Source organism: Vigna umbellata, chromosome 1, assembly GCF_029865625.1.
Source record: "Vigna umbellata cultivar VRB3 chromosome 1, Vumbellata_1.0, whole genome shotgun sequence".
Lineage (NCBI taxonomy): Eukaryota > Viridiplantae > Streptophyta > Magnoliopsida > Fabales > Fabaceae > Vigna > Vigna umbellata.
The window spans coordinates 32,168,755-32,186,871 of NC_142165.1; the positions used below are offsets into that span (position 1 = coordinate 32,168,755).

Genomic DNA, 18,117 nt, shown 5'->3' on the forward strand with positions numbered 1-18,117 from the left:
ATGAAAAAGGCAGATAATGAAGGGAAACTAGTTCATCAAGACTTTGTGCATGAAAATAATGAACCTTACCTTGGCAAACCAGTGAAATTCAAGAACAGGTTATGGGTGATTAAAGATATTAAAGATAATGGAGTTATTGAGATTGAGTCTCCTTATTCAAGGAGAGTAAAGATGGTGACTAGGAATTTGTTGAATTTATGTTGGTGTCATGAAAGAGAGAAAAGCACCAATATAAAAAATCTAGATTGTGCTTAATGGTGTCAGACTCGTGACGTTAAACAAGCGCTTATTGGGAGGCAACCCAATTTCTGACTTTTTCTTTTTAATTGATTATTTGTGTTGTTTGGATTTGATTTTGCTTAGCAGTAATGACAACATCTACTAATGGATGTTAGACAATATCTACTAAGGGATGCTAGGAGGACTCAGATGATAGCATCTACTGATGGATGTTGCTATGAAGAGGAGCATCTACTGGTGGATGCTACTAGATTAAAGCATCTACTGATGGATGCTACTAGATTAAGCATTTACTGATGGATGCTATGTGATTAAGCGTTTACTGATGGATGCTACTGAAGGCATCTACTGATGGATGTTGATGAGAAGGATTCGCATCTACTTGTTGATGTTGGGAAGATTCAAAGGAAAGCATCTACTGATGGATGCTGCTGGATCAGGATTTTTATATTTTTGCTTTATTTTATGCTTATTTGAATTTTGTTTATTTTGTTGTTGTTTTAGTGTTTGTGTACTTGGTTTAATGAATTGTGTTGCAATGGTTTGGTATGATGTGATAAACTGTTGTTTGTGATGAGTAATATTCTTGTGTTTGCTCTATTTTCTATGATGCATGTTGAGTTAATGATTGGTTAGGCTTTTAAGCATAGATCGTGGTTGCTCATGGTTTTGTTAAAAACAGATGCATGATTTCAATTGTGATTAATATGCTGGGTAGGATGTTATTAAATTGTGGAACTTGAGTTAACTGATGAGAGGTTGGACTCATCATTCATTGATTGATTGGATGCTATTGCTTTGGAATCATATTTGATTTTCCTGATTTTCTATGATTGAACCACTTGCTTGCTTGTTACACATGATCAAGGCCATTTTTTCTTTCCCTTATAAGCCCATGCCAATATGTGAACCCAACAAAGAATAATGTTTTTTCTATCCTTTGAACCTTGAGCCTAAATTTGAATTTTTAATGAAACCCTTTTTGAAATCCTTACTTGAGTTGAGTAGAGTATATTTATATGGTAACGAAGAATGGTTCAAGTTTGGGGTTGTGAGAAACCGGAAAGAACTTTGTGAAATTCATTAAAGAGCATTGAGCAAAAGCAAAAAACAAAAGAAAAGAAAAGAAAGAAAAGCAAAGGTTAAGCTCAATGCAAGTAAAGTTGGGAATAAGTTCTGTATCCGCAGGGGCCGGACGCCGTACGAAGGGACCCGGGAAGCCGGGCGCCGTACGGAAGGACCGTCCGGTTGTCCAAGGACCGCCTACCCAAAGATACACCGGAGTCCAATCCGGAGTCCAATCCGGAGTCCACGGCGACTTACGACAATGCCTGTACGCAATCGTATAAGGCAAGCCGGGGGCTCATGCGTTGAAGAGCCGGCCAAAGATTGAACCTAGACCCGGTATAAACTCTCCTAACCCTCTTGTAGCAGGGAGGAACACCTACCAACCGGGTCGAACCTCTTTATAAGAAAAACTTTGAAGAACTCACAAGGAATCCTACCATCACAGAGCAGCCCGACACGACAGCCACTGCATCAAATCTTGTCTGTTAGGTGACCCAAAGTCCTACGTTCACTACGGGCACTAGGACTTGGGGGGCTTGTGTATCTGCAAGGGCCGGACGCCGTACGGAAGGATCCATGTGAGCGGACGCCCAAGCTAATTGGGCGGGTCTCCATGCGGACGAGGCGGACGCCCATATCACATGGGCGGACACGACGAGCAAAGCCGGACGCCGTACGGAAGAGCCCACATGGGCGGATCCCACATGGGCGGATCTTCGCGGACACGGCCAGCAAAACCGGACGCCGGACCAAAGATCCCACATGGGCGGATCTCACATGGGCGGATCTCCGTGCGCGCGAGGCAGACGCCCATTTCACATGGGCGAACGTCCACGCCCGCCAAATCACTAATCAACATGACTTAAGGAAAAGTAGCCTAGTTTAAAGGTAAGTAGAAATTAGAAGCTATCGGGCCGTTTTGGGCCGTGATTAACTTTTCACTAATCCCAAGCCCATAGCGAAAACTATAAATACAGGTCCATGGTGAGTGGTAGATAGGTTACATTGAATGCATATTTATTGCTACCCCTTGAGAAAGGCCATTGCTCTGAAACTGACTTTGGCATCGGAGAATCTTTTGTAGGTCTCCACCCCACCGGGTCAAGAGGAAGGTCAAAGCTTGGAAAGAAGATACGCCGTCTGGAGAAGACCGAAGAGCTGGAAGATTCAGAACTGCACTGCCCTACTACACATCCGAAACATTTGGCGCCCACCGTGGGGCCGTGTGACTTAAAAAACCCAATGGTGACCACGAGAAACATGAGCTTAGACGATCCCGCCGAGATGATGCGCGTGCTACAACAAAAAATGGACGAGATGCAGCAACGTCATGAAGAAGAGATGGCGGCCGTGAAGGCCGACTGCGAAGCCCGGATAGCTCGGGAGATCGGGCGGATGAACGGGGAAGAACGAACGAAGGATAAAGGAAAGGGGGTGGAAGGAGAACGCCCGCCCCCGGGTACCGAGAGCGATAGGACTTGGAGGCCTTCCGGATCGGAGGCAGCGGAAAGCAAGGCTAAGTCGGTGCACGCGGAAAGCGCTGCCGAGGACGGGCGGATGGTTATCAAGCCGGAGCCTTCATCCACCCTATTGCTTCCATTCACCCAAAGCATAATGAATGTCCAAATCTCGGAGCAATTCATGGCTCCGCAGTTCAAAATGTATAACGGAACGACGGACCCCGCGTCCCATATCCAAACATTCTCAAACGCGATGGCGTTCCGGACAGGCAATGACGCCATTTGGTGCCGAGCATTCTCGCTCTCGTTAGAAGACGAGGCACTGGAATGGTTCAACACCCTCCCCCCTAATTCTATAGAAAACTTTGCTGATTTGAAACAACTATTCATCAAGCAATTCGCGGCCAGTAGCACCCAAGACTTGACCGTGTTTGAATTAATGACCCTCAAGCAGGGGAAGGACGAAACACTACGGACGTTTATGGATAGGTACCAGAAGACCGTCCGCCGCGTAAAAAGCTTGACCCCTGAGCTTGCCCTTCATTATATCCTGCCGGCCTTAAAACCGGGACCATTCAAGGATAGTGTCTGCAGGCGTGCTCCTAAAACAATGGAGGAGCTGAGGGAGAGAGCAGCTGACGAGATAAGGGTGGAGGAGATGAAACTCTCCTACAAAAAGGAAAATCAAGAAGTTAGAGAAAAGGCGGACGGTAATAAAATCGGTCCGTCGACGAGAAAAACGTTCGGCCTTAGACCCGGGGAGCACAAGAAAGGACCCCGCTTCCAACAGTATACACCTTTGAACGCCTCAAGGGAGAAGATCCTTCGGGAGGCTCTGAGTGCAGAGTTGATAACAGAGCATGAAGGGCTCCCTACTTCGAAGAACGCTGACCGGAGCAAACACTGCTCCTACCACAAAAATATGGGTCACAGCACCGAAGAGTGCTGGACCCTCAAGGACAAAATAGAGGAGCTCATCCGGGCGGGAAAGCTCAAGAAATACGTCCGCGATGAGCGTCCGCCACAACCAACCGAACGGCCTGCTCAGAGGCCGGCCTACCGAAAGGACAAGCCAAAGAACACGAGGGCGGAGCGACCACGCTCAGAAAGGCGACCAAGCCGAAGCCGTAGCAGGGAACGCCCCTTGAGAGGGCATATCAACACCATTTCCGGAGGATTCGCGGGAGGAGGATCATCTTCCTCCGCCCGTAAGCGCCATCTTCGAGCCCTCCATTCCGTCCATGTGATTGACAAGCCGCGCCGATCCATGCCGCCCATCACATTCTCCGACGAAGACTTTCACGCCCCTGATCCCGACCAGGACGACCCAATGGTCATAACGGCAGAAATAGCACGGTACGGGATAAGCAAAGTTCTAGTTGACCAAGGAAGTTCGGTCAACATCCTTTACTGGAAGACTTTCCTGCAGATGGATATCGCAGAAGACCTGATTGTTCCTTACGATGGGCAAATAGTCGGGTTCGCAGGAGAGAGAGTTGACACAAGGGGATACGTGGAGTTGAGGACGAGGTTGGGGACGGGACGATCTAGCGAGGAGAAGAGGGTCCGGTATCTGCTGGTAGAGGCTAGCACCTCATATAACGTGCTGCTCGGAAGGCCGTGCTTAAACGCTTTTGGAGCGATCGTCTCTACCCCCCACCTCACAATGAAATACCCCTCCGAGAAGGGAACTATTTGTACAGTCCGGGCGGACCAGAAGACGGCGCGAGAATGTTACGCGGCAGGGTTGAAGTTGCACGTCCGTCCCGTAAAAAGGCGGGCGGCCGGCTCGGAGGTGGCCATGGCCGACCTCGATCCTAGGACGAATACCGAGGACCGGCTGGAACCTATGGGAGAAACCCAACCTATCCTGATAGGAAAGGAACCTGCCCAAACCACTCTCATCGCCAGGGAGCTGAACCCCGAAATGGAAAAGGAGTTGAGAGCACTCTTGTGGAGGAACCGTGATCTCTTTGCGTGGACGGCAGCGGATATGCCAGGCATTCATCCGGCGGTGATGTGCCACAAGCTCTCGCTTTTCCAGAATGCACGACCTATAGCCCAGAAAAAGCGAAGAATGGGCGAGGAGAAGCGCAAGGCGGTCGAGGAGGAGGTAGAGAAGTTGAAGAGAGCCGGATTCGTCCGGGCTGTCACCTACACCACCTGGCTAGCTAACGTGGTCATGGTGAAGAAGGCCAGCGGGAAGTGGCGCATGTGTACCGACTACACGGATCTGAACAAGGCCTGCCCAAAGGATTCGCACCCCCTACCCAGCATAGACGCCCTGGTGGACGGCGCCTCCGAACACCGAGTGTTGAGTTTCCTGGATGCGTATTCCGGGTATAATCAGATACCCATGTACGGACCAGACATCGAGAAGACAGCATTCATCACAGAGAAGGCTAACTTCTGCTATGAGGTTATGCCGTTCGGCCTGAAGAATGCGGGGGCGACATACCAGCGCCTAATGGATCGAATCTTCCGGGACCAGATAGGCCGGTGCATGGACGTATACGTGGACGACATGGTGGTCCGATCGGCAGATGGAGAGGGACACATCCAAGACCTCGAGGAGGTTTTTCGCCAAGTCAGGAAATTCGGCATGCGCTTGAACCCCGCAAAGTGTACATTCGGGGTAGCAGCCGGAAAGTTCTTGGGTTTTATGCTGACTTCAAGGGGGATTGAGGCTAACCCGGACAAGTGTGACGCGGTACTACAAATGCAGAGTCCGGCCACCCTTAAGGAAGTCCAGAGACTGGTCGGACGCCTCACTGCCTTGTCCCGGTTTATCCCCAAGCTAGCAGAGCGGATGAGGCCGGTCCTGCGTAAGCTGAAGAAAGGGGCCGGCCCGGCGTGGGATGACGAATGCGAGCGAGCGTTCCAAGACGTCAAAGCCATTCTAAGTAACCCACCCGTCATGAACCGCCCGGTTCCGGGTGGAGATTTGCATATCTTCTTGGGAGTATCTGAAACGGCCATCAGCGCCGTATTGATGCAAGAGCGGCCTCAACCGAGGTTAATTTACTTCGTGAGTCGAACGCTCCTAGATGCAGAAACCCGGTATCAGCGGATAGAGAAGGTGGCCTTGGCTTTATTGCACGCGTCCCGAAGGCTTCGCCCTTACTTTCAAAGTTATCAAGTGATAGTCCGAACGGACTTCCCAATCTCCAAAATCCTCAGAAAGCCGGACCTAGCCGGACGGATGGTGGCATGGGCAGTAGAGCTCTCAGAGTTCGGCTTGCGCTATGAACCAAGGGGATCGGTTAAAGGCCAACATTTGGCAGATTTCGCGGCCGAATTACCCCCACCCGGCCTAGAAGACTGGCATCTGTACGTGGACGGAGCGTCCGGACGTTCGATAAGCGGGGCCGGCATCGTTCTTGAAGGCCCCAACGGATTCTTACTGGAGCATTCCTTGATATTCAAATTCAAAGTATCCAACAACCAGGCCGAGTATGAGGCCCTGGTAGCCGGCCTCGAGTTGGCAAAAGACATGGGGGCGCGCAGGATAACCTGCCGGACGGACTCTGAGTTGGTGGTCGGCCAAATGAACGACAACTTCCAAGTCAGAGAGGAGCGCCTTTTACGATACTACCAACGAGCGACGGAACTCGCAAGGGCGTTCGACAAAGTTGACATACAGCACATTCCCAGGGAACAAAACACGAGGGCGGACATACTGTCTAAACTCAGTTCGGGAAAGGAAAAGGGACAGTTGACTACTGTCGTGCGGCAAGTTCTACTTCAGCCTTCGGTAGAATGCTCGGCGGTATCCGATGGAGGGCAGGACTGGCGTGCAGAAATCAGGGAGATCATGACCCGCCAGGACGAGGGGCGGACGGTAGGTCCGGGCGAAGCCAAGAAAATCGCCCATTACCTTATCGTGGGGGATGACTTATACCGAAGAGGATTCTCCTCCCCCCTCCTTAAGTGCTTGGGCAACGAAGAGGCGCGCTATGTCATGGACGAGCTTCACAATGGCATCTGTGGCCTCCACACGGGTTGGAGGACGTTGAAAGCCCGGTTACTGAGAGCCGGATACTATTGGCCTACCATGGAGGCGGATACGAAAGCGTTCGTCCAAAAGTGCCTCAGTTGCCAAGCGCACGCCAACCACTCTCACCGACCGCCACACGCTCTGAATCCAGTATCATCCCCTTGGCCGTTCGCCCAATGGGGAATGGACATCGTGGGACCGTTTCCGTTAGGGCGGGCGCAGAAGAAGTTTCTTTTGGTGGCGGTGGATTATTTCACCAAGTGGGTAGAGGCCGAGCCCCTGGCAACCATCACGGCCGCCCAGGTCCAGAAATTCTGTTGGAAGTTGATATGTCGCTTCGGCCTCCCCCGATCCATCATCACAGACAACGGCCGGCAGTTTATAGATAAAAAAACTCGCCGAATTCTTCAAAGGATTGGGGATCAAGCACATTACCAGCTCCGTCGAGCATCCCCAGACGAACGGTCAAGCCGAAGCAATGAACAAGACCATAGTTTCGGAACTTAAGCGGCGTTTGGGAGAAAGGAAGGGAGCATGGGTGGACGAACTGCCCGAGGTCCTATGGGCCTATAGATGCACACCTCATGGAACCACCGGCGAAACCCCTTTTAACTTAACTTATGGTACTGATGTCATGCTGCCGGTTGAGCTGGGCGAACCGTCCTTAAGGCGAGAAGTCGAGGACCTGAACCTCAACGATCAAGAGTTGAGAATCGAATTGGACTCCCTGGACGAACGACGTGACCGAGCGGCGCTGAGGGCCGAAGCTTGCAAACGAATGGTCGAGAGAAAATACAACTCCAAGGTCCGCCCAAGAAGTTTCCAAGAGGGGGATTTAGTATGGAGAAAAGCGAGGGATGCCCGCCGAAACCCGGCGCACGGAAAACTCGCCGCCAAATGGGAGGGGCCATTCAGGATAGTGGAAGCCCCGGGGAACGGAGCCTACAGGCTGGAACGCATGGACGGACACCCCATCCCCAACACCTGGAACGCCACACATTTAAAGTTTTACTTTAGTTAATGTCAAATACTTGTTCCGATGTACCCCCAAAATCAATGAATCAAGATACCTGTTTTCTCCCACGAAGCTAATATCATCTTATAGAAATGTAATAACGAAGGATCGTCCGCCCTACCAAACTCCAAGCTGGCAAAAGTGTTCCAACGAGAACAGCTCTCAGCTTGGTTGGGCGACATAACGAAGGATCGTCCGCCCTACCAAACTCCAAGCTGGCAAAGAGTGTTCCAACGAGGACAGCTCTCAGCTTGGTTGGGCGACGCAACGAAGGATCGTCCGCCCTACCAAACTCCAAGCTGGCAAAGAGTGTTCCAACGAGGGCAGCTCTCAGCTTGGTTGGGCGACGCAACGAAGGATCGTCCGCCCTACTAAACCCCAAGCTGGTGAAAGAGTGTTCCGAGAACAACTCTCAGCTTGGCGGGGCGACGAAGTGAAAAACCGTCCGGAACACTCGGATAAGAAACGAAACAAAAAACTAGAAGCTAAACGCTACTGTCCGCCTCGGAAAGTCTCCATCACGGCCGGACAATTAACTTAAAGGAAAGTTATCATTGCAAGCAGAATGACATAGTAAGAAAACGCACGGAACTAAAAGCCACTGTGTATTAATCATCCATGTCAAAAGACATATAGATTTACAAAAGTACCGTCCGGCCAACCTCTGGACAATCCGAGACATTGGACGGACGGCCACAAGAATACACATCAAAAAATTCAAATAAATAAAACTCCTAACTATTTCCTCCGGCACCGTCTGCCACGGCCGGTGCATCCTCCTCGGCCATCAAGTCAACCAAGACGCCATCCACGACGTCCTTCTCAATGTCCACGCCGAGGCTATACGGATCCTCGACGCCCGCCAGAAGAATAACTTGGCGAAGGGCTTTGTTGAAGCCTTCCTCATGTTCGAACATGACGGTCGACTCCAGTTCGACGACCTTCTCCTTAGTTTTCGCAAGGTCTTGGGAAATAGCCTCGTTCGCCTTAGCGCGCTCTGCTTCGACCTCCTTTAGGCGGGCCACTTCCGCCTGCAGCTGGCGATTTTCTTCCTCTGCGCTCTCAAGCTTGCCCCGGGCAGCTGCCAAATCCTCAGCGGCCTCTTTCTTTGCCTTCTCAAGGTCGGCCTCTAGCCGATCGATCTTCTTGTTGTATTCCTCTTCGTTGAGAACCATCTCTTCCAAGGTAAATTGAAGAGAGGCCGCATTCTTCTTTTCTTTATCGAGCTCGGCCCGCACCTCCGCCACCCCGGGGCGATCAGCGAACTTCTTCAGGTACCACGCCAGGGCGGACGTCCGAGTAGACATCTCCAGCATGGCGTTGGTCAATTCCAACTCGGAGAGAGGCTCTATGAGCTCCCTTTGGGAGGAACTCATGTGGAACTTCGACCGGTCACTCATGCTAAATTCTGGGCTGAAGATACCACCCGGAAGAGGGACGGCAGGGGCCTTCCCACGGTCCTTGTCTTTGCTCTTTCGAGCCTTTTTTGAGGCCGACCGAGACGAAGACCCCTCCTTGTCTTTGCGTCCCTCCGCAGCGTGCCCCTTTCTCTTGCGAGCTGAGGGATCGGCAGAAACAGTGGCTGCCTCAGATACTGGAGTCGCCTGGATGGCCGCCACCTCCGGTTGACAGTCGGGAGGCGGTACCTGGACACTTGGACCCCCAGTCTTATTGACGGGGGGGGTTTCTACGTTCGGGGTGGGACGCGCAGTTGCGTGGCGTCCGCCCACAAAAACTCGCCCGGCAGGAGGAGGACGGGGTACGTTTGGGACGGACGTCGGCCGGGCGGTCGACGAGCTAGCCCCGGACTTCTTCCGGGCAGCTATGAAATTGGATTTGCGGGAACCCTGAGTCGTCATAAGTTCTGCAAGAAACAAAGCAATTCAGAAAATTAACGTCAGTATACGAAAAATAAACACACCCAATATAACAAGACCATACCGAACGCCTTTGGTCCACAATCCTCGAGACTAAGGCATTCGACCAAACAGCGGGCGGAAATCCGGCGGGGGAGGTCGTTAATGGTACGCACGGCCTCCAAATCGGGCGCTGTCAAGGCCCCCAAAGAAGTCGCCTTTATTCGTCGAGGATCGCTCGTCCAATAAAATGGGAACAACGGCCTCCCTTCAATATCGGAAAATTCGTGGAGGCCGGCTTTATCCACAATTATTTTGAAGTAATGTGTCTTGAAATTTTTGAAAGAATCGGAGAAAGGGCGGAAGAGGGTCCTATCCCGGACTGATATGAAGGACACCCAACCGCCAGAAGGAGAAGGGCGAACCTCGAAATAGTAAAAGAAGACCGGGATGGTGGGAGTGACGCCCACTGCTAGGCACATAGCCAAGAACGCCTGTACAGCCGCCCAAGAGTTGGGATGCAATTGTGTAGGAGCCACGTTGACTTCTCGAAGGATGGACATTTGGAACTTTGTGAAAGGCACCCGGATGAATAGATGGGTGAAGAAGGTGACATACATGAAAAAGAAGTCAAAGGGAGAAGACCGTCCATCATGAAAAACCCTTTCGTTCAACAAGGTCACACCAGCTCGAATTAATCTCGAGTCTTCTACATCCCGGACAATGTGCGTATGGCGGATCCTCCATTCCAAATCCTTGCGGAAAGCGTAACACGAAGAATACCGACTAGGAACGACAGGAGCCAACTCGGACACCACCGTCCCTACACCGTCCGGCTCATGGGGGGACCCGACCACGCGTATACCGCCCTTGAGCAGGAATAGAGGGACGCCATGGAAGATCCGGTCGTCCGGTGAAACCGGTGCCTCGAGGTCCGCCCCAGAAGAACCAACCGCCTCGTCCACAAAATGAGAGGAGACCGAGCTGAGAGAATCGCTGCCGTCGCCACCCGCCGACCCCTCCCGGATTCCGCCCGACGACCCGGAACCAGACACAAGAGAAACGGAGGCCATTTATTACCTGAGGGAAAAAAGAATTTAAAATCTTCAACAAGGGAGATAAGCGAAAATGACCTCGTCTAATCTGCTATTTATAGGAAAAATTTCATAACCGTTGGGCACGCTCCAGCCGTCTAGATCTGGCACGACCAACGCTCCAGATTCGGCGACGCTTCGCCTTCCGTCAATAGGAGCGCGCCACGTGTTTTCCCGCCTAAAGTCCAAATTTGAAAGCCCACTGGGCACGCCCCAGCCGTCCAGATATGGCACGACCAACGCTCCAGATTCGGCGACGCTTCGCCTTCCGTCAATAGGAGCGCGCCACGTGTTTTCCCGCCTAAAGTCCAAATTTGAAAGCCCACTGGATATAGCCCAAATGCGGATTCCTGGCCCAACACACGCCATACTCAAAATCCTACGTCCACTACGTGCACTAGGACTTGGGGGGCTTGTGTATCCGCAGGGGCCGGACGCCGTACGAAGGGACCCGGGAAGCCGGGCGCCGTACGGAAGGACCGTCCGGTTGTCCAAGGACCGTCTACCCAAAGATACACCGGAGTCCAATCCGGAGTCCAATCCGGAGTCCACGGCGACTTACGACAATGCCTGTACGCAATCGTATAAGGCAAGCCGGGGGCTCATGCGTTGAAGGGCCGGCCAAAGATTGAACCTAGACCCGGTATAAACTCTCCTAACCCTCTTGTAGCAGGGAGGAACACCTACCAACCGGGTCGAACCTCTTTATAAGAAAAACTTTGAAGAACTCACAAGGAATCCTACCATCACAGAGCAGCCCGACACGACAGCCACTGCATCAAATCTTGTCTGTTAGGTGACCCAAAGTCCTACGTTCACTACGGGCACTAGGACTTGGGGGGCTTGTGTATCTGCAAGGGCCGGACGCCGTACGGAAGGATCCATGTGAGCGGACGCCCAAGCTAATTGGGCGGGTCTCCATGCGGACGAGGCGGACGCCCATATCACATGGGCGGACACGACGAGCAAAGCCGGACGCCGTACGGAAGAGCCCACATGGGCGGATCCCACATGGGCGGATCTTCGCGGACACGGCCAGCAAAACCGGACGCCGGACCAAAGATCCCACATGGGCGGATCTCACATGGGCGGATCTCCGTGCGCGCGAGGCAGACGCCCATTTCACATGGGCGAACGTCCACGCCCGCCAAATCACTAATCAACATGACTTAAGGAAAAGTAGCCTAGTTTAAAGGTAAGTAGAAATTAGAAGCTATCGGGCCGTTTTGGGCCGTGATTAACTTTTCACTAATCCCAAGCCCATAGCGAAAACTATAAATACAGGTCCATGGTGAGTGGTAGATAGGTTACATTGAATGCATATTTATTGCTACCCCTTGAGAAAGGCCATTGCTCTGAAACTGACTTTGGCATCGGAGAATCTTTTGTAGGTCTCCACCCCACCGGGTCAAGAGGAAGGTCAAAGCTTGGAAAGAAGATACGCCGTCTGGAGAAGACCGAAGAGCTGGAAGATTCAGAACTGCACTGCCCTACTACACATCCGAAACAAGTTCAAAATTGGTTTCTCACATAAAAGAAGAAAGAGAGTTGATTGTTAATGTGAATAAATGAATTGTGCACTCTCTTAACTCAAGGATTTTGTTGTCTAGAAAAACCAATTTTCTTCTTAGCTTGGCCTAAATACAAACCTCAAAAAGTCCTTGTGATGATAACTTGCTTGTAAGTGTGTTTGATATGTGGTTAAATGAAAGGCAAAGTTGATTCATGTGACATTGTGATGGTAGAGTGTAAGAGTGTCACCTCACTATACATCTTTGAGTTTGAGTGAAACACTTTTAAGTGCTTGAGTGAAACACTTTTAAGTGCTTGAGTGAAACACTTTTAAGTGCTTGAGTGAAACACTGTCTTTGGTGAGGAATAATTCCATGCACATAAGGTAACATTTTGTCTGCTTGGTGATCACTCATAAGGTTGTTGCATCTGTTGTGTATGTCTTGATTATGTGAGTACCATAAATGAAGCTTGATTGGCTAAAGCATCAATATATCTGGACTAATCTTTCTATGATGAGCAAACTTGAGGTATTTACTTATCCTAGAGGAAAATTCTTTTTAGTGTGCTAGACCATTGTAGTATGATTATTTTGTTTAAGCCAAGTTACATTTTGCTTGAGGACAAGCAAAGTTTCAAGTTTGGGATAGTTATAACGGTTGAAAATACCGTTATTTGTGATTCAATTTTGACATTAAATCAACCATTTTTGACTTAGAAGCTTGCTTGAACTTATATTTTTAGTATAGTTTTGTGAATAAGTGTGTAGAGGGTATACTTGATGATTTTATCAATAAAGCAGCAAAAAAAAGAGTTATGGAATGTTACCGCCAGGGCTGAGTGCCGCTGAGGGGTGCTGAGCATAAAATGCAGTCCCGCACCACGCCTGGGCGCCCTTCCAGGGGCACTGAGCGCCAGTTTTCTCATAGATTTGCCCGGGCGCCCTAAATAAGGGCGCTTGGTGCCAGTGTGGTTGGCCTGGACCCGTTTTCTGTTAATTTTTTGATCTATTTAGGGACTTGGACGTGGTAGGGATTGTATCTTTTGATGGCTTGAGCACAAAAACACACATTTCGCCTCTTTGGAGGTAGATTTGGGGATGTGGGAGCTCTCCTCTTCAGTTTCTAGGGTTTTTCTATCTCTTTCATTCCATTGTTTATCTAAATTCAACTTTATTTATGCTTCTTTCATCAATTGTTAGGGATTTTCTCCTTTGGTCTATGCTTGTTATGTTTTGATCACTCATGGCATGATTTTATGGTCTTTTTTGTTATTGGGAAACACCTAGAAACCACGATCTGGAGAATTTCTCCCAAAAGTAGTATTGCCCAGGGATGGGGGTATGAGTTTTTGTCATCTTAAGCTTCTAATCGTAATGCATAATTAATTATTGGGATGCAAGGGAATGTGGTCTAGTAATTAAGGATAGGCTTTCTTCGCCGAGGGATCGAGTTTTAAGTAATTTAGAAAGTGATGTTAACAATTGAATGAAGAAGATGAATTCTTATGTACATGAGAGTAAACTAGGTGAAATCTAAACCCCAACAACATATTCATGTCATATTATCAACTTCATCCATCCATTCTAGTGTTTAACCTCAATTGATCAAATTGCATTTCATGTTTATTTTTATTGCATTTGCATTCAAAAACCCCAAAAATTGTTCTTAAGCCTTAATTAGTTAAGTGATTACATGACTATTTAGTGTCGTGAGCCTTTTAGGATACGATACTCGGTGTTACCATTTTATATTACTTGATATGATTGAGTACACTTGCCGACATCTTAACAAGTTTTTGACGCCGTTGCCGGGGACTCGTGGTTTAAACTATACTTTTGTATGATTCTTAACCGATTAGACTTTATCTTTAATTTTATCTTTTTATCTTTTTATCTTTAATTTTTATCTCTTTATCTTTTTATCTTTAATTTTTGATTTATCTTTAATTTTATTTTATTTCATTTTTTTCGGTTAATTGAGTGCTCTAATACAATGTTATTTAGTGTGTGCAGGATGAAATTCGAAAATTTGTACTAGGAGCGCAAGACGGCCAATAATAGATAAAGAAGGAAGATAATGAAGAGAAACTAGTTCATCAAGACTTTTTGCATGAAAATAATGAACCCTACCTTGGCAAACCAGTGAAATTCAAGAACAGGTTATGGTTGATTAAAGATAATGGAGTTATTGAGATTAAGGCTCCTTATTCAAGGATAGTAAAGATGGTGACATGAAACTTATGAACATGTAACACATAAACACATGTGTTATTAATTATGTGTTGTCATCATCAAAAAGCATAAGCTCTGAGATTGTAGGTTTAGCTAAACCAGTGCTCTCCCTATCAACAATCTCAATAATCTCCCCTTTTTTTTATTATGCACAACCATGATTAATAAACAACCATGTTGTACAAATCATATCATATCAAAATGTATCAGAGCAAATGATCAACAAATGATCAAAATGTATTAGAGTAAACGTGTTGAAATATTCTCATTTTTCATTCAGCTCAAAAAATATATCAATTCATATCAGAACATATCAGAGTGTATCAGACCAAACAAAATATATCAGAGCTGAAAATGAATATCATAATATTCTCCCAGCATTATCAGAGTATTCTCCCAGATTTCTTCCCCTTTGTGCATTAGCAAAAAAGGTATGTTAACAATGATGATAATGATATGCTGACAAACAGTTATTCAGAGATGCATCAGTAAATCATATTTATCAAACAATGATGCTCCCCCTGTCACAGATAATCACATGATAAAGATATAATCTCCTCCTAAAGTGTAGGCATGTGAAATTATCTAAGATCCTACGCAATGCTACCCATGCCATTATGCATGTTTTATAATCAAAATCCAAATGGACAATGCAATTTTCACAGAACATTTCATAGCATGTATAAGCATGTGACAATATTGTATCATATCAGAAATTGTGTAAACACATCAATGAAGCATAGATACAATATCAATCAACAATCTCAATAATATCTCAAGTAATTTCAATCAATTATAAGAATAGAGATATATTGAAAATGAAACAATCAACAGTATATGATCAATAAGCAGAATAACCGAATTCCAAATCATGAAATTTATAATCCCTGTTAAACAGTAATCGATTGATCCACTGTTGAAATCAACTTCATTGCTTTCCATTTGAATTGAATCTCCAGTAGTTCATCCAGAAGAAATGTTCCTACAAAACCTTTCAAGATCTTTTCCAAATCAAGCATTTTAGAATTATTGTAATGCAAGAATTATTACAGATATAATATGTGTGTGTAAATGTATGAATGCAATGATAAATAATAAATCAATCAACTTCATACATAACACAGTCGATTTTAATCAGATATAACCAGGTACTCAATATAGAAATAATTTTGATTTCATTGACTTAAACCATGATTACAATAGGAAACAACCAATACAGAATGGCATAAAAAGCCATTAACAAAACAAGCTCTAAAAACCAACAAAACATCCAAACAAACAAAAAACATGACACTAGACTGTAAACACAAGACCCCTATTCTGTTTCAGATGAATCCATAGAATTTTCTTCACTGGTCTCATCATCTTTGTCTATTGATTCTTCTATTGATGTAGAACTTTCCACCTAAATCTCTATAATTTCATCCATCTTCTCATTCATTTTCATAAGAGATTTCTTCATCAAGTTAGCTCTTTTGGATACCTTCTCAAATCTTTTTGCCATAAGCTTTTCAAATTCAGACATAGGAGATGGTAATATTTGTTCACTGTCGGAGTCATGTAACTCATCTTGATTCTTGGTTGTGTCATGTTCATTACTGAAAATCCATCCTAGAGCAATTTTCTTCAAACCAATACATGTTAGAATCGCCTTTCCAATTTGATTGGCTTTGTTGCAAGTGACTTTGGTTTCACCAGTGAGATTAATGTCACTAAGAGACAATATTTTGCTTATGAACACACCATAAGGTAAATCAAACCAGTCATTGATACCAACATCAATAATATGCCACTTGAAAACAGTTACCCAATTTGTTGGTATTCTGAACATTATAGCATTTAACAGATATAGATCCTCTGAAGTCAATTTTTCATAATTAGATCTTCCAGGTAACAAAACACGACCATTAATGAAAGCAATGATTTTCTCTTCTTTGTCCAGCCATCTATGTAGAAATCCTTTTTCCTTCTTGTATCTTCCTGGATACCTCATGCAGTCTTTGAACATTTGCGTCTTCCTAGTCCATCTGTTTTGTAAGCAATCAGGTAGATGTGACATACGTCCTTCATTTTTTAGATTGGCAACTTGTAACCAGGTATCATTGTTAATAACAATGTCTACTCCTTTTACTCTTGAGTGGATATCCCCGTTGAAAACTTTCAGATTGTTATAAAACACATTTACCAGATTTGGGTAGCAGTCACCCTTCATTTGAACAAATGTGCGTAAACCTTGATGATCAAGTTTTTCAAGAAATGTGAAGTCTTTAGTTCTGAAAACAGATAACTCAATTGATTTGTGTGGAACCACTTCCTTGATATTCTTCCAACATATATATCTTTCTCTAGCATCGCTGTCACTGATCCACCCTAAGGACTTGCATTTCTTTCGGATGGAGAAATGTTCTTGGTACACCTAGACGAGGAAGATGATGCCATTTTCACATAATTCACAAAGCACCTTTTCATAGAATCTTCTAGGGTTTTGTGTGTTACAACTATAGTCATGGTATACAAATATAAAGGCGCGAAAGAGACGTACTCAAATAAACCCAGATTTAAATTTTCAAATACAGAAAGCCCAATAACAAAGATATCAAATTGATTTCATTAATTTCAAAGTTGACTTCTGTATGACAAAAGGTTTTCACAAAACAGAAATATACATATAGTAACATGTAATTGACTATGTACTTAATACAATCGATTAAAAGTCGTAAAATTGATTTTCACATAAAACAATCTCAATCAATCAATCAACAATCATACATTCATCAAACAATCATTCAAACAAATATCATGCATGATGCAGTGTGAAAATGATTGTTACCGCTTGTAGATACTCAAGAAAATTGATATCATCAAGTTAGCTCACCCTTGAGTTGTGCACTGCTACAGCAGGTACTGCTCCTTTCCTGCACAACAGTTAAAAGGTTTTGACGTTGGTACCCATTTGAATTTGGGTCCTTGTTTGTTAGTAGCAGAAAGTTGTTCCTTGGAAACCCATTTGTATTTTCGCTTTGGAACACCAACATTTCTAAAGTAGCAGTTTCTTAATGTGTGACCAAGTGTATTGTAGTAAAAGTATGCATTAGTAGTAGGTTTACTCAGATTAATAAATTTCTTTGAGTTTATCCTATTACTTTTGGCCTTATAACCAATACCTTGTCTGTAGATAGCTCTTCTAGATGATCTCAACAAAGCATCAAGATTATCTTTACCTTGAGTGAATTTTGCCAATGTGCTGGTTAAGTACTCAATTTTCTCAACATGTAGAGGACAATTATCACACTCTTTCTCATCAACTTGTACTTCGGATTTTACTGTCTTTACAGATTTCAGAGCTTCTTCAAGATCTTCTTCAAGCTTTTCATTATCCTGCACAAAATTATCAATTTTGTATTCATAATCTCTTCTCTCAGATGATAATCGATTCACTTTGTACTGAAGTTGCATTGCCTCTGCATGAATTTCCTGAAATGCATCCAGTAGCATGTGGTACTTGACTTCTATTGGTTCATTTTCGAATTCATGATCACTATCATCGTCTGATTGTGCAGAGTCTGCCATGAAGCATAGATTTGATTCTTCTTTGCGATCACAGTCTTCATCACTGTTTTCCCAAGCAATATATGCTTTCAT

General features: G+C 46.0%; 2 protein-coding genes across 2 annotated transcripts; one reads left to right on the forward strand and one right to left on the reverse strand.

Annotated features, from left to right (window-relative positions):
- Nucleotides 1-7,786, forward strand: LOC148205171 (uncharacterized). Its single transcript, XM_088103478.1, has 4 exons — nucleotides 1-174; nucleotides 1,429-1,573; nucleotides 2,393-7,068; nucleotides 7,151-7,786. The coding sequence occupies exons 1-4, from the start codon at nucleotides 1-3 to the stop codon at nucleotides 7,784-7,786; spliced, it is 5,631 nt and encodes a 1,876-aa protein (XP_087959604.1).
- Nucleotides 7,787-15,880: 8,094 nt separating this feature from the next.
- LOC148205172 (uncharacterized) lies at nucleotides 15,881-18,117 on the reverse strand. Its single transcript, XM_088103485.1, has 2 exons — nucleotides 17,425-18,117; nucleotides 15,881-16,891 (listed from the first exon to the last, which is right to left on the reverse strand). Exons 1-2 carry the CDS (start codon nucleotides 18,115-18,117, stop codon nucleotides 15,881-15,883), a joined length of 1,704 nt encoding a protein of 567 aa, XP_087959611.1.

Excerpts from the sequence above, each read along its gene's own strand:
- LOC148205171 (XM_088103478.1), top strand. The coding sequence starts at position 1 with ATGAAAAAGGCAGATAATGAAGGGAAACTAGTTCATCAAGACTTTGTG. Across the intron at positions 175-1,428 it reads ATTCAAGGAGAGTAAAGATG|GGGCCGGACGCCGTACGAAG; the intron begins GTGACTAGGAAT and ends CTGTATCCGCAG. Across the intron at positions 7,069-7,150 it reads CAACCATCACGGCCGCCCAG|ATAAAAAAACTCGCCGAATT; the intron begins GTCCAGAAATTC and ends GGCAGTTTATAG.
- LOC148205172 (XM_088103485.1), bottom strand. The coding sequence starts at position 18,117 with ATGAAAGCATATATTGCTTGGGAAAACAGTGATGAAGACTGTGATCGC. Across the intron at positions 16,892-17,424 it reads AAGGACCCAAATTCAAATGG|GTGTACCAAGAACATTTCTC; the intron begins GTACCAACGTCA and ends TTCCTCGTCTAG.